The 12,803-nt window shown below is 38.1% G+C and overlaps 2 protein-coding genes across 2 annotated transcripts in view; one reads left to right on the top strand and one right to left on the bottom strand.

Moving 5' to 3' along the window:
• Positions 1 to 2,112: 2,112 nt before the first annotated feature.
• Positions 2,113 to 7,834, bottom strand: nudcd2 (NudC domain containing 2). Its single transcript, XM_073067302.1, has 5 exons — positions 7,777 to 7,834; positions 6,871 to 7,061; positions 5,648 to 5,696; positions 5,324 to 5,475; positions 2,113 to 2,545 (listed from the first exon to the last, which is right to left on the bottom strand). The coding sequence occupies exons 2-5, from the start codon at positions 7,057 to 7,059 to the stop codon at positions 2,462 to 2,464; spliced, it is 474 nt and encodes a 157-aa protein (XP_072923403.1). The 5' UTR covers positions 7,060 to 7,061; positions 7,777 to 7,834; the 3' UTR covers positions 2,113 to 2,461.
• Positions 7,835 to 7,937: 103 nt separating this feature from the next.
• Positions 7,938 to 12,803, top strand: part of lars1b (leucyl-tRNA synthetase 1b) — a 49,322-nt gene continuing 44,456 nt past the window's right edge. The window contains exons 1-3 of the mRNA XM_073067304.1: positions 7,938 to 8,044; positions 10,351 to 10,472; positions 11,326 to 11,413. Of these exons, the coding sequence (XP_072923405.1) occupies positions 8,039 to 8,044; positions 10,351 to 10,472; positions 11,326 to 11,413 (216 nt within the window). The 5' untranslated portion in view covers positions 7,938 to 8,038. The remainder of the gene's footprint in view (positions 8,045 to 10,350; positions 10,473 to 11,325; positions 11,414 to 12,803) is intronic.

Here is a 12,803-nt window from a genome sequence, read left to right on the forward strand (position 1 = left end):
AATAGTAATTTGGTGGGAGTGTAACTGTCTGAGACATGTTTCATTGAGATGTTTATTTATGTTTTGTCATAAATTCATGATTTTTTAAATCTTAAAATAATGTTTGATTAAAAATTTTGTGCTTTTTATAACACTTAATTAGGGTGTAACAGGTCACATGACCAGAGTTTAATAAGAGCATGACTGTGGCATTATGGGTCAGAACCAACACGGAAGCAGAGAAAGACATATGGCCCTAAAATAACCTTATTCTGCATGTGGTCCAAGACGCCCACATGATAATTGTTTTTGTTTTATATTGTGTATAATGTTGTTGAAGTGTAATATGGTTTTTAGTGATTTTATTTGATTTCAGCACACTTCTGTTCTGCTGATGTGTTTTGGGCCTGTTTATCGGCAGACACTAGCTTGAGAGACTTTGAAAGACTGAGAGATGTACATTTTAAAACTTTTATGTCTTATTTTCTTGTAGTTTTCACGGTGTCTGCTGAAGAAAGAGAGAGAGAGAGAGAGATACAATCTTCAAGGACATCTGTATGATGTGTGGCCATTATTTCATTGGACCAGTATAGTTATACTACTCAATCATTTTTTCTCCAGTCCTGCCGAAAGGTCTCAGCCTGAAATTTTGACTGTACTTCTTTCCATAGATACTGACTGGCCTGCTGAGTTCCTTCTTTTAAAATTTATTCATTTACAGGATGTGGGTGTCACCAGCTAAGCCAGCATTTATTGGATCACCTCTTGCCCTTGAGAAGGTGGTGACCTTCTGGAATCGCTGCAGTCCCTGAGGTGTAGGTACACCCACAGTGTTGTTAGGGAAGGAATTCCATAATTTTGACCCAGTGACAATGAAGGAACGGCGATATGTTTCCAAGTCAGGATGGTGAGTGACTTGTAGGGGGATTTGCAACTGGTGGTGTCCCACGTATCTGCAGTTCTCATCCTTCTAGATGGTAGTGGTTGTGAGTCTTGAAGGTGCTGCCTTAGGAACTTTGGTGTGTTGTTGCAGTGCATTTTGTAGATAGTACACACTGCTGCAACTGTTTGTCAATAGTGGGGGGATTGGATGCTTGTGAAAAGGGTACCAATCAAGTGGGCTGCCTGGTATTGGATGGTCTCAAGCTTCTTGAGTGTTGATGGAGCTGCACACATCCAGGCAAGTGGCAAGTATTCCATTATACTCCTGACCTGAGCCTTTCAGATGGTGGGGGAGTCAGGAGGTGAGTTACATGCCACAAGATTCCAAGCCTTTGACCTGCTCTGGTAGCCACTGTGTTTATATGGCTAGACCATTACATTTTCCTGTCCATGATAAATCCTAGGAATTTGATAGTAGGGGATTCAGTGATGGTGATGCCACTGAATATCAAGGAATGATGGTTAGAGCTCTCTTGGTGGAGATGGTCATTGCCTGGCACTTAAATGGCTCAAATGTTACTTGACATTTTTCAGCCCAGGCCTGGATATTGTCCAGTTCCTCCAGCATTTTGTGTGTATTGCTTGGATTTCCAGCATCTGCAAACTTTCTCGTTTGTAAATTGCTATATAATATAGCTTTGCAATAACAATAGGTCTATTAATCACAAACTATGAAAATTTAGTGAAAAATAGGTATGGTTCCTTGACAGGGATGGGCTCCGCCAGGTTTCAGATGCCCAAGACACGCCGTACGATGAGCGATCATCAAAAAGATCAGTGCAAAAAGCTTGTCATGACAGCACCCCGACAACTCCACCAGGAGTTAAGGGCGCGCACACACACACAAACAGGTATGGTTGGTGGGAACAGTGATTTTGGTTTTCCCTCTCTCATCCTTGGCTGTATCCACATATAAAGGGCCAAATGGAAGGAGTTCATAACTTTCACTGAATCTTCCCTATCCAATGGGGATAGTATCTGTTGTTGTGGGTTAGTTAAATGTGATAAGCTTCCACCGTTCTTTTCTGATTATTTTGATGTTTAACATATCAATCCCTCAAAAAAAAACTAGTTATAGTTGGACCACTTTTGGGACAAGTTATCTGCAGGAGTGAGACAAGAAATTAAACTATTATTTTGTTTTCTAAGACTTAATGATGTTTCAGTTCTATTAACTACCCCTTTAATAAATTCCTTATACTGCAGCTTTAATTTGCTTTGGCATTTTAAAATTTGTATTTACAGCACAAATCCAACAGTTTCTTCAACCTCATTGAGAGCTTAATGACCTGAGATTGATGGCAAAGCAGCACGAATCCGTCATTTCTGGCAATTCATAAGTCAATCCACATCTCCTACAAATAATGAATCTTTTCTTGCATGGACAACAGTTGTAAATGCATCATTTTTATCTCAACAATTTCTGGGCCATTAACTCCTTCAGGCACTAATAGCAGTCTGACTTTTGCACTGGTCTTCTGAATACCCACATGTTGGCCCTGCAGAAAATAATCACTCTCCTCATGTCTTTGAGTTGTCTTCACTTTCCCAAATTTGAGAAATCTGGTCCTCCACCGCTATAGTTTCCAGAAATGTCAGCTCCACTGAAGTCAAAGCCAGGATGCTACGTAGGAAGAAAGAGTTTAATTAGGATGTTTACACATAGACCTTAAAAGAATGTGTGAGCTTTTATAGAGTTTGTACTGTCAGCTTCAAAAGAAAAATCAAGATTCATAAACACAAGAGATTCTGCAGATGCTGGAAATCCAGGGGAACACACACAAAGTGCTGGAGGAACTCAGCATGTCAGGCAGCACTTATGGAAATGAACCAACTCTCAGACTGAGACCCTTCATCAGTTCTGGAAATGAAGGGAACAGATGAGGAGGAAGAAAGGCATCATGGGGAAGTGATAGGCAGGTGAGGAAAAGTGAAAAAGTAACAGGAGGTTCAGAGTGGGGAATTGAAGGAGGAAGAGGGAGGAGATAAAATTACCATAAGTTGGAGAATTCAATATTCTTGTCATCCCATTGGATGCTACCTAGAGCTGTTACTCCTCCAGCTTGAGTGGCCCATCGTGGCAATAGAGGCGGCTATGGACCGACATGATAGAATGGGAATGGGGATTGGAATTAAAATGATTGGCCATTGGGAAATCATTCTTTTTGCAGATAGAGCAAATGAGACCGCATCGAGAACATTGGGTACATAGACAACCCCAACAGATTCACAGGTGAAATGCTGCCTCACCTGGAAGAACTGTTTGGGGCCCTGAATGGAGGTGAGGGAGGAAATGAATGGACATGTTTAGCACTTCTTCCACTTGCAGTGATAAGTGCCAGAAGGGAGATTATTGGGGAGGAATGAAAAAACGACATAATGGAAGGAGTAATCCCTGCAGAAAGTGGAGAGTAGGGGGGAGGTAAAGATGACTTTGGTAATAGGATCCCAGTAAAGATGGTAGAGGTTGCAGAGAACGATGTGCTGGATGCAGTGGCTCGGGGTAGTGGGTGAGGACAAGAGGAATGCTATACTGTTAAGATGGCAGGAAGATGGTGCAAAGGCAGACGTTCAAGAAACAGAGGAGGTGCAGGCAAAGACAGCATCAATGGTGGAGGAAGTAAAACCCTGTTCTTTGAAAGAAGAGGATACCTCTGATGTCCTGCAAAGGGAAGTCTCATCCTGGGAATGGATGCAGCAGAGTTGAAGGAACCGAGAAAAGAAAATGGCATCTTTACAGGAGACAGTGAAGGTACAGGTGTAGTCAAGATAGCCGTGGAAGTTGGTAGGTTTATATGAAACATAATGTATATAGAATATCTTAAAATTTAGCAAGCTGGAGAATTCCAAATTACATCACAGGAAGATGACCATAAAGGGAAATATAAAACAAAATTCTAGTTTTCACTGTTTCACTACTTTGATAGTTTTCTTTATTGATTGTTCCTTTACATCGTCTTCAAAGTAATTCATTTCCTTTAATATCAAAAAACGTATTCCACACAATGTGGAGAAAGTAAAAAGAATGCAATCAGTGTGGGATTAAATATATGGGAGAGGGTCAGAATGGACTTAGTGGGCCAAAAACTGTTTCTCAATAACTTTTTCTAGAAAATTACTATTCAGGATCCTTGTGATTTTAGCAGATTTTTTTTTGCAGAATTTACTTCAAACATCTCCTATCAAGTGCTCTTTGAAGACATTCCTCAGAGATCCTAATTCATCAGCAACATAACTAAATTCAATATTATCTGCCCCCTTGATCTCTTTGTTCCTCACTCTGTCCAGCTCAAATATCACCTTAAACAGAAAATACTAGAATATTTAGCATATCAGAAAGCATCTAGCATGCTGCTATGACTTGAATAGGTAATTCCTTCATTGTCATACACCAAGATATAGTGGAAATACTGTTTTGTATGTCATCCATACAGATTGTTGAGAAATACAGACTTTCAGTAGTCACAAACTCAATTAGCCCAACAATTTGAATATTTTCATCTATTAGTGCTTCCCATTGATTATAGAAATAAAATTACCATTTCCACTAATTTCTGAATTATATGTAATGCGCTGTAACGTTTCACTGCTACTGTAATGGTTTCTCTGTGGCAGCAATGTTTGGGTTATGACTAGAGATAATGGAGCTTTGGAATGTGGGGCTATCCAATGAGAGGGATGTTGTTCTTTCTTGTGGGGCTGGGAGCAGGGATTTTGCAGTCTTTTGCTGGGGAGCGATGAAGTGAGAAGGCACGAATGGAGAGAGTTGGTAGACTGCCAGAAGCGAGGGACTGAAGGTCAGCGACGCTCAGAGGAGGTCGATGGTGGACAAATGGCCTTATCAATGAGCTCCAACGTTGCGCATTAGACTGTTTCATGAGAATGGGCCCCTTTTTTTTGTTTCTTTACTAACCATATAGTCAAATTAAGAATTATAAAGCGCAACGGTTTAATCGTATATTGTGTACTTTTGTTATTTTGAGGTACTGATTTCTAACGGGACACATCGCACAGCATCCACCCAAACAAGATTTCTTAAGTTTGGCCGGGCCGAGGGGTGTCTTCTCCTAGATTAAGCCACTAGTCAAACCGAGAGTTATAATATATCAGTTAATTAGGTCAAAATGGTACTGCATTAGTTCATTGTGCCAGAAACTTTGGGTGTAATAAGAGAAATTAGAAAAAAAACACTATATGGTTTGCAAATTGTATAGCTAGTCCAGAACTTCATTATTATATTCTCCAGGCTACCAATGTTGGTACCCTCAGGAGCTTGAGAATTACAATTTAATGTTTTCTTGTCATTATATTTATTTTAAAATTCTAGGTAATAATAATCCAATGACATAACAATTGTTTCCTCAAAGTAACCATGCAGGAAACTATGCACTAAGTTGCTTACCTCCCGTTGGAACCTCTCCAGTGTGAGCTTCTTCTGCATCTCATCTTGTACTAAGGGGTCAGCATTATACTGTCCTTCCAGTAATGAAGACCAACAGTTCCCGGCTTCTCGATTACATTTCATCAGCACAATAGACACCTGCTTATTATCCTCTATCAGAATAAAATTTGTTGGAGATGGTAAAAAGATTTTTTTTCAAATCATACTTTTATTTTTTTATCTAAATACTGTATTAAGATGGAACATGTTCATACACTGAAGCACTAAAACAATCTTATTGTTCAGGAAGAAATGTTTGTTTTTGGCTTCAGAGTTACTGCCTACCTAATGTCCAGGTTCCTTCATCAGCAACAGTAGAACCATAAAGTTTACCCTGAAAAAGCAAGATTAATTTGTTATCTGAAGTGCCTCACAAAGCTAGGATCTGATTTAATTCCCTAAATGGAATTTTTTAAGTTTTAAGTATCAACAATCTTAAGGAATTTCTTTAGCCAGAGAGTGGTGAATCTGTGGAATTCGTTGTCTTCAAGTTGGGTATATTTAAGGCAGCGGTTGACAGATTCTTGATTAGCCAGGGCAGGAAGGGATATAGGGAGAAGGCAGATGATTGGGGCTGAGAGGGAAATAGATGAAATGGCAGAAGAGACTCGATGGGCCAAATGGCCTAATTCTACTCCTATATCTTATGGTTTAATCTATGCAGTTTCCAAGCCAATAGTTTATGTAGTATGGTTCAAACTACCTGTTTCTTGTAAGCCTGATTTGTTTTTTCTCAACATGTATAACTTGTACAAATAATCATTTCAATCTTTAGCAAGTTTTGCTTTCATTTTTGCCAAGTGTGAAATCAAACAGAGCTCATGGCTTCACTTATAAAAATGCTCATATATAAGTAAAGACAAATACTTACTTGTATTTGTTGACAAATATAGTACTTTAATAAAGAATATCTGGAAACATGCAGTATACGTATAAGTCACTGATAAAAAAACAAATGAATATATTTGTTTTAATATTTTAATGAACTTATTCTGTTTAAACTTAAGCTCCACAGTTGAATTACCTCCAAATTACAATTAAGATAATAACAGAGCATTTGTTATCAGAAAAGTGAGATAGTTAATTTTATTTTAAAATTTAAAATAAACAGTAAATAGGTTATAATTTCAAAGTTAAATGAAAATGTTTCATTTGCTTTCTGTCCCCAGGGTCAAAACTAAACATGGTGAAGCAGCTTTTAGTTACCTTGCTGCACATATCTGGAATAACCTTCCAGAGGTCCTGAAGTCTGCCCCAAATATTAAACTCTTATATCAAGGCTTAAAACTTTTCTTTTCACTTTAGCTTTTAATTAGAATCTCCTGCACTGTAACTTCTATTTAACTTGTCTATTTTTTGTGATTTTATTTTCTTATATATAGCCTGATGTTTGATTTTTATATCTTGTTATATGTACAGCATTTTGAACTGCTTTGTGTTTGAAAAGTGCTATACAAATAAACTTGCTTGTAGGTGACAGAAACATAAATGTTAAGGGATCAGTTTACCTTCAGTATGATTGTCCCCTTGACAGATAAAGCTATCTCCTTACTACCCAGGTTACATTTAATGTCTTTTGCAGTTGTTCCAACTGGGACATGGACATCAATAAAAACTTCATCCATAGTTTGATACCATTCACCCCACGGGGTCTTGCAGGGCACAATCCCACTTCTTTCTTCAAAATGAACTGACATATCTGAAAAATAAATGTGCATTTAAAAGCTTTTTAAAATATTGCACTGGAAATGCTAATAATTATTGAAACATTACTATAGTGTTACAAATGAACTAGCAAATCTGATTATTGTGCTTTAATCTTTCTAATTTTTGCAAAAACTCATTACTTTGTCTTGAGTTCATTCAACACATAAAACGGTGCATAACATTACTAGACCCACTGTAAATATGCAAGCCAGTATCATCATTGAACCTGTTATTTCTTTACCATCGACTAACCAGATAACTTAACATTCAGTGCATTTTTATCAACAATCGTAAACATTTAAAGTCTTACTTGCGCACCTCACACATACAACAGTATACACCTTACAAGACATTGTTCAGGGCGGCAAACGCAACACCTTTCCCATCCACATACAGGAACACATCTGGTTCAGAACATCTCTCACGCCCTGATTTGTAATTGCTTAACCATTGTATTTAATAGTAACACAATTACACCTTTAAAATATTTTCATTTAGGTAACTTCAAAACGCTTGGCCTGAGTCAATTTTCTTTTCAGTTTATTCCTTCGTTGATCAGGAGAGGGGGGGCATTTTATGACCCTGCCATAAACATACACAGCCCCCTCCTTTCACAGTATGATTCAATCACGTTCAACTCCAAGGATATCTAATTACATATCCACTTTAAAGCGTTTCATTCTACTTGGGAAGAGCAAAGCCCTTACCGAAAAGCTACAGCCGCCAGGCGATAGAAAGTGGAAGGGTCTGGAGAGGGTGGGAGGCGGTGCATTCTGGGGATTGTAGGCGTATCATGTCACTTTGTCTGGCTGTGACCAAATAGGAACTACATTTCCCAGTGTGCACTTCAGCAGCAGCTACACGTCAGGTCACGCCGGCGCAGTCCGCGCAGCTGGCCGGTTTGTGGTGACGGGGGCAAGTTTTTGGCAAGCGGAGGAGATTGAAGTTGTCAGCCGCGTGTCCAGCACGATGACGGTCCGTGTCGTTAGTTTCCGCGATCGCCGTCAATTTATCTTCTGTTTGTATTGGAGGTCTGGGAAGCGAAGGGGAATTGTAGTGAACGGCAGGTGGTTACAGTGAGAGGTTTCGCGGCGTGGGCCCGGATGGGAGCTCCGATCCTCGGACTCGTGCCAGTGGCCGTGTTCATTCGGCTCACCGGACTTCCCTCGGGATTTGGTGCACGCTTTCCAACACGGGTTGATCAGCCTGAGTGATGGTTGCCCTTTATTATCCTAAAAAAAGGAAAGGGAGGAATGGAGGCGTTGTGTTGTCTTGCATTTGTGTGTTGAGGGCCATTTGTCATTAGTTCTGATGAGTAACGCTTTTGCTGCAAACATATTGTTGAATAGTAAACGTTTGATGGCACTTTTACAGAAGTGTTGAAACCTTGTACGATGTCTGGATTAGTATTTTTACTCGTTATCGATAATTTAAATAAGATTAAATGGCAGTTTAATTATGTTACTGGTAAATTATAGACTTCTCCGAATGACCGAGATGAGTTCAGATCCAGTTGTTTGTTTAATTAGTTAAAGAAGTGTAAAACTAAAATTAACAAGATATCGATTATCGTTACCATGGTTGTAAAATTCCACCCAATTCACTAATGTTCTTTCTGGGAAGAAAGTATACGTATTTTTTTCCTAATAGTGACCTGAATCGCAATAATGTAAGTTGACTCCCAGTTTTAAAGCAATATTGGCAATCAATCAATCAGGGCAATCGGTGAACAGTTGTCTGTGTTGCCCATATCCTATGAATAAATTGATGTAGTTTAGCGTGCTGTCATTTATAGGACCTTATATTGTCTCAGTAGTTACAGTGTTTGCCTAGGGAATATTGCCTTGATGTAAGCACCCTTCAAAAAAATTTTTGGATTACCCCCTGGCTATAGAAAAATGCGTTAGCCCTCTTCTGCATATTTTGAATTTCCATGTAATAATGTTATTGCTGAAACATTTTCAAGGAATTCATTCATTTCTTTCCTTTATTCAGCCATGTACAAACCTAATTGACATTGAATTATTCTATAATAAGCCACAAGGAAGGGATATACTAATAGACTTCGCACAAATTTAAAAAAAAGGTTGTTTATATAGGACTTCTGTTTTGCAATCTGGAGCCAACACATCACACATCTGATCAATGCTTAAATATAGATTAATATGACAAAGTGTAGTATGAGATAATTTACTACATAACTGTTTGATACTAGTAGATGTGCTAAGAAATGAGGAAAGCCTCCTTGTCCATCTCCAAATAATGCTGTGGGATCTTTAATATACATCTGATGTTGAAGGGGAAGCATCAGTTAAAATGGCACATGAAAATAAGGAATTAAAAACAATGCTGTCATCTCTGATACTGCACTGCTGTGTCAACCTGCAAAGAGACTTGAACAGTAGCAGTGATCCTTAGGGTACATTTGGATCCATGCAACTTTAATGTTGACAATCTGATTCTAACTGGACTTATATCTAATATGTATAGCGTGTCCCTCCAAATAGATAGATAGATAGATACTTTATTCATCCCCATGGGGAAATTCAACTTTTTTTCCAATGTCCCATACACTTGTTGTAGCAAAACTAATTACATACAATACTTAACTCAGTAAAAAATATGATATGCATCTAAATCACTATCTCAAAAAGCATTAATAATAGCTTTTAAAAAGTTCTTAAGTCCTGGCGGTAGAATTGTAAAGCCTAATGGCATTGGGGAGTATTGACCTCTTCATCCTGTCTGAGGAGCATTGCATCGATAGTAACCTGTCGCTGAAACTGCTTCTCTGTCTCTGGATGGTGCTATGTAGAGGATGTTCAGAGTTATCCATAATTGACCGTAGCCTACTCAGCGCCCTTCGCTCAGCTACCGATGTTAAACTCTCCAGTACTTTGCCCACGACAGAGCCCGCCTTCCTTACCAGCTTATTAAGACGTGAGGCGTCCCTCTTCTTAATACTAAAGAACAAATGTTTAAGGTGGGGAAGGGCAAATTTAAAGGTATGTTTAATATAAGTTTTCTTTTTACACAGAATTGTAGATGCTTGACACATGCTGCCAGGGGAGGTAGTAGAAAGAGGTTTAGGTGGCATTTAGACACTTGAACAGGCATAGAGGCCTATGGACTATGTACAGGCAGATGTAATTAGTTTAAATTAGCACCATGGTCAGTTCATTGTGGGCCGATGGGTCCTTTCCTCTACTGTGCTGGTCTATGTTCAATATAGGAAATTACTGACATTTGACACCATTTTAAAAGATTGTTTACATCCTTAGGAACGGAAGGGAACAGCTAAAGTTGATTACCTGAAGAGAATTGAAAAGGACATTCAGAAAAAATGGGATGAAAATAAACTGTTTGAGGTTGATGCTGTTGAGCCGGGGAGTCCAGAGAGTAGGTAAGCTCACACTGACTTTGTTTGACTGTCTCGATTTGCTGCTAGTTTGGAGTCTTTTTAAAAATTATTTTGAATCACATCACCAATCACATTATCAAATCCTGCAGGTAAATTGAAACAATGGAAAGCAGCATTCTTCAGCCATATTTCATATGCTTTAAAATATATAAGAAGATGCATGAGTATGAGTGAGATGTGCAAACTAATTCGTTATGAATAAACATTTGAACTGCTCATGAAGAAGAGAAAACAAGGAAAGATAGTGGATTATATCTGATATGTAGAAATGCATATCAGCAATGGTTTTCTTGGAGCAGCAAGATTAAGCGAGGAAAAAAAATAAAAGGGAATTCTTTGGTTTTAGTTTACCTTGTTGGCAATCATAGTTTATCCTTTAACAATTACTAAATTTACAGACATGCACAACTTTGCAGAGCCACCCGAGTCACTAGATGTTTCTGACTTACACTTTGAACTTTTGTGTTTTAGAAAGTATTACAGGCTCTCAAGAATATATTTTATGTTTGGCAAAGATCATGTTCAAAGTTACTGTACATTAGTTACAGATTTCCTCAATCATAAATTTCATCGTACCAGGTGAGAGTTAAAAATGATATTGATATTTAGTTGCAAACTCAGACCATTATTTTGCACTTATTTTAACAAAAGGTATCTCAGATAGGCTCATTCAGTTCCACTTTTATGTGTGAGAATTGATTCCAGTCTTTTATATTTAAAATATGGGGCATTTAGTTTCCAGACATTGCATCTTAGGCTGTCAATCATGCTCTTGTTTGTGTGGGGGATGTTAACAATTATATATTCTAAATCTATTTATTTTAAATTGTTATAGCAAGCCAAAGTATTTTGTTACCTTTCCCTATCCGTACATGAATGGACGTCTTCATCTTGGGCACACATTTTCTTTGTCTAAATGTGAGGTATGATATTTTTTCCCCTCTTGTTATTGTGAAATTGTATATGAATTTATCTTTTTAATTTTGTTTCCAGATAAAAAGTATGCATGATATAAATAAAAAAAGCTTTGTAGTCCTGTTTTATTTCCTGTGGTGCAATGATGTAACTTATTCGAAGTACTTTACTATGTCAACTGTGGTTGATCTGCAGAAATAATTCTTGATGTTTTCTTTCAAGTAATTAAAAAATGTTCAAAATACCAGTAAATGAGGACAGCTACACTGTTTTAAAAAAACATATTAAATAGAAACAGGCTTCGTCCATTTGGTTGTCTGTGTGTCTTTTCTATAATTCCTTTAAGATTAAAGATGTTCTTCAACTGCCACTTTTCGCATTAACCTCATATCCTATAATTTGCTCAATATTCTGTAATTTTTAATTCATATTTTAGTCTTGGCTGATGCCAACAAGGCTAGAGTTGTCCTTGAGAATTGTCATTTTGAATTTCTATCTCTCTTCTGCTGAATGTACTCCCAAATTACATTACCCAGGGGAGTTTCAGGATTTGGATATTGATGGTGAAGAAACAGCAGAGTATTTCCAAGTCTGATTGATGTGGGACTTTGAAGTGAAGCCTGCAGGAAGTGGTGCTTCATCCATTTGTTGCTCTTGGTCTTGGTGGGAGAGGGTGCAGCTGTAAGAGATAGTAGGGAGGATAAATGTTTAGGATGTGATTAACCGTCAGTCAAGTTGGCTGTTTGGTTCTGAAAAGTTGCTGCACTTTTTACGAGTTGTTGGGGCTGTATTGATCTTGAGAAGTGGAAAGTATTCTGTAACACTTCAGGTATGCCATGTAACTTGGGGAGATATTTTGTAGGGTGTCATTCAATACAGGATACAGGTTTTCCCTGCTATCCGAAAGTAGAGCGTTCCTATGAAACCTTTTGAAAGCCGAAGTGGCATAAAGCGAAGAAGCAATTATCGTTATATGGGCAAAATGTTTGAGCGTTCCCAGACCCAAAAAATAACCTACCAAATCATACCAAATAGCACATAAAACCTAAAATAACACTAACATATAGTAAAAGCAGGAATGACATGATAAATACACAGCCTACATAAAGTAGAAATAATGTATGTACAATGTAGTTTCACTAACCGGAATTGGGAAGATTTGGCCTAAAACCGATTTGTAGAAAAAAAATTGGCAACACACACCTGCCTGCGCAAGGCTTCACGTTCATGGTAGTCTTTCTTGGGGTAAACACAAGTTTAAAGCGGCGCCTTTTTTTGTAAAAATGAAAATCCTCTTTGGATTTCTTTCAGTTAGCGAAAACAGGTACCAATGTAGGTCTTTCATAAAAGCGAAGTAGCGTAAAGCGAACTTTTGTAAAGCGGGAGACACCAGTATAC

Source organism: Hemitrygon akajei, chromosome 15, assembly GCF_048418815.1.
Source record: "Hemitrygon akajei chromosome 15, sHemAka1.3, whole genome shotgun sequence".
In the NCBI taxonomy this organism is placed as follows: Eukaryota; Metazoa; Chordata; class Chondrichthyes; order Myliobatiformes; family Dasyatidae; genus Hemitrygon; species Hemitrygon akajei.

Coding starts and splice junctions, on each gene's coding strand:
- nudcd2 (XM_073067302.1), bottom strand. CDS start 7,059: ATGTCAGTTCATTTTGAAGAAAGAAGTGGGATTGTGCCCTGCAAGACC. Junction 5,476..5,647: donor TGAAGGAACCTGGACATTAG/GTAGGCAGTAAC, acceptor TTATTCTGATAG/AGGATAATAAGCAGGTGTCT. Junction 2,546..5,323: donor TGGAGAGGTTCCAACGGGAG/GTAAGCAACTTA, acceptor CTTCCTACGTAG/CATCCTGGCTTTGACTTCAG.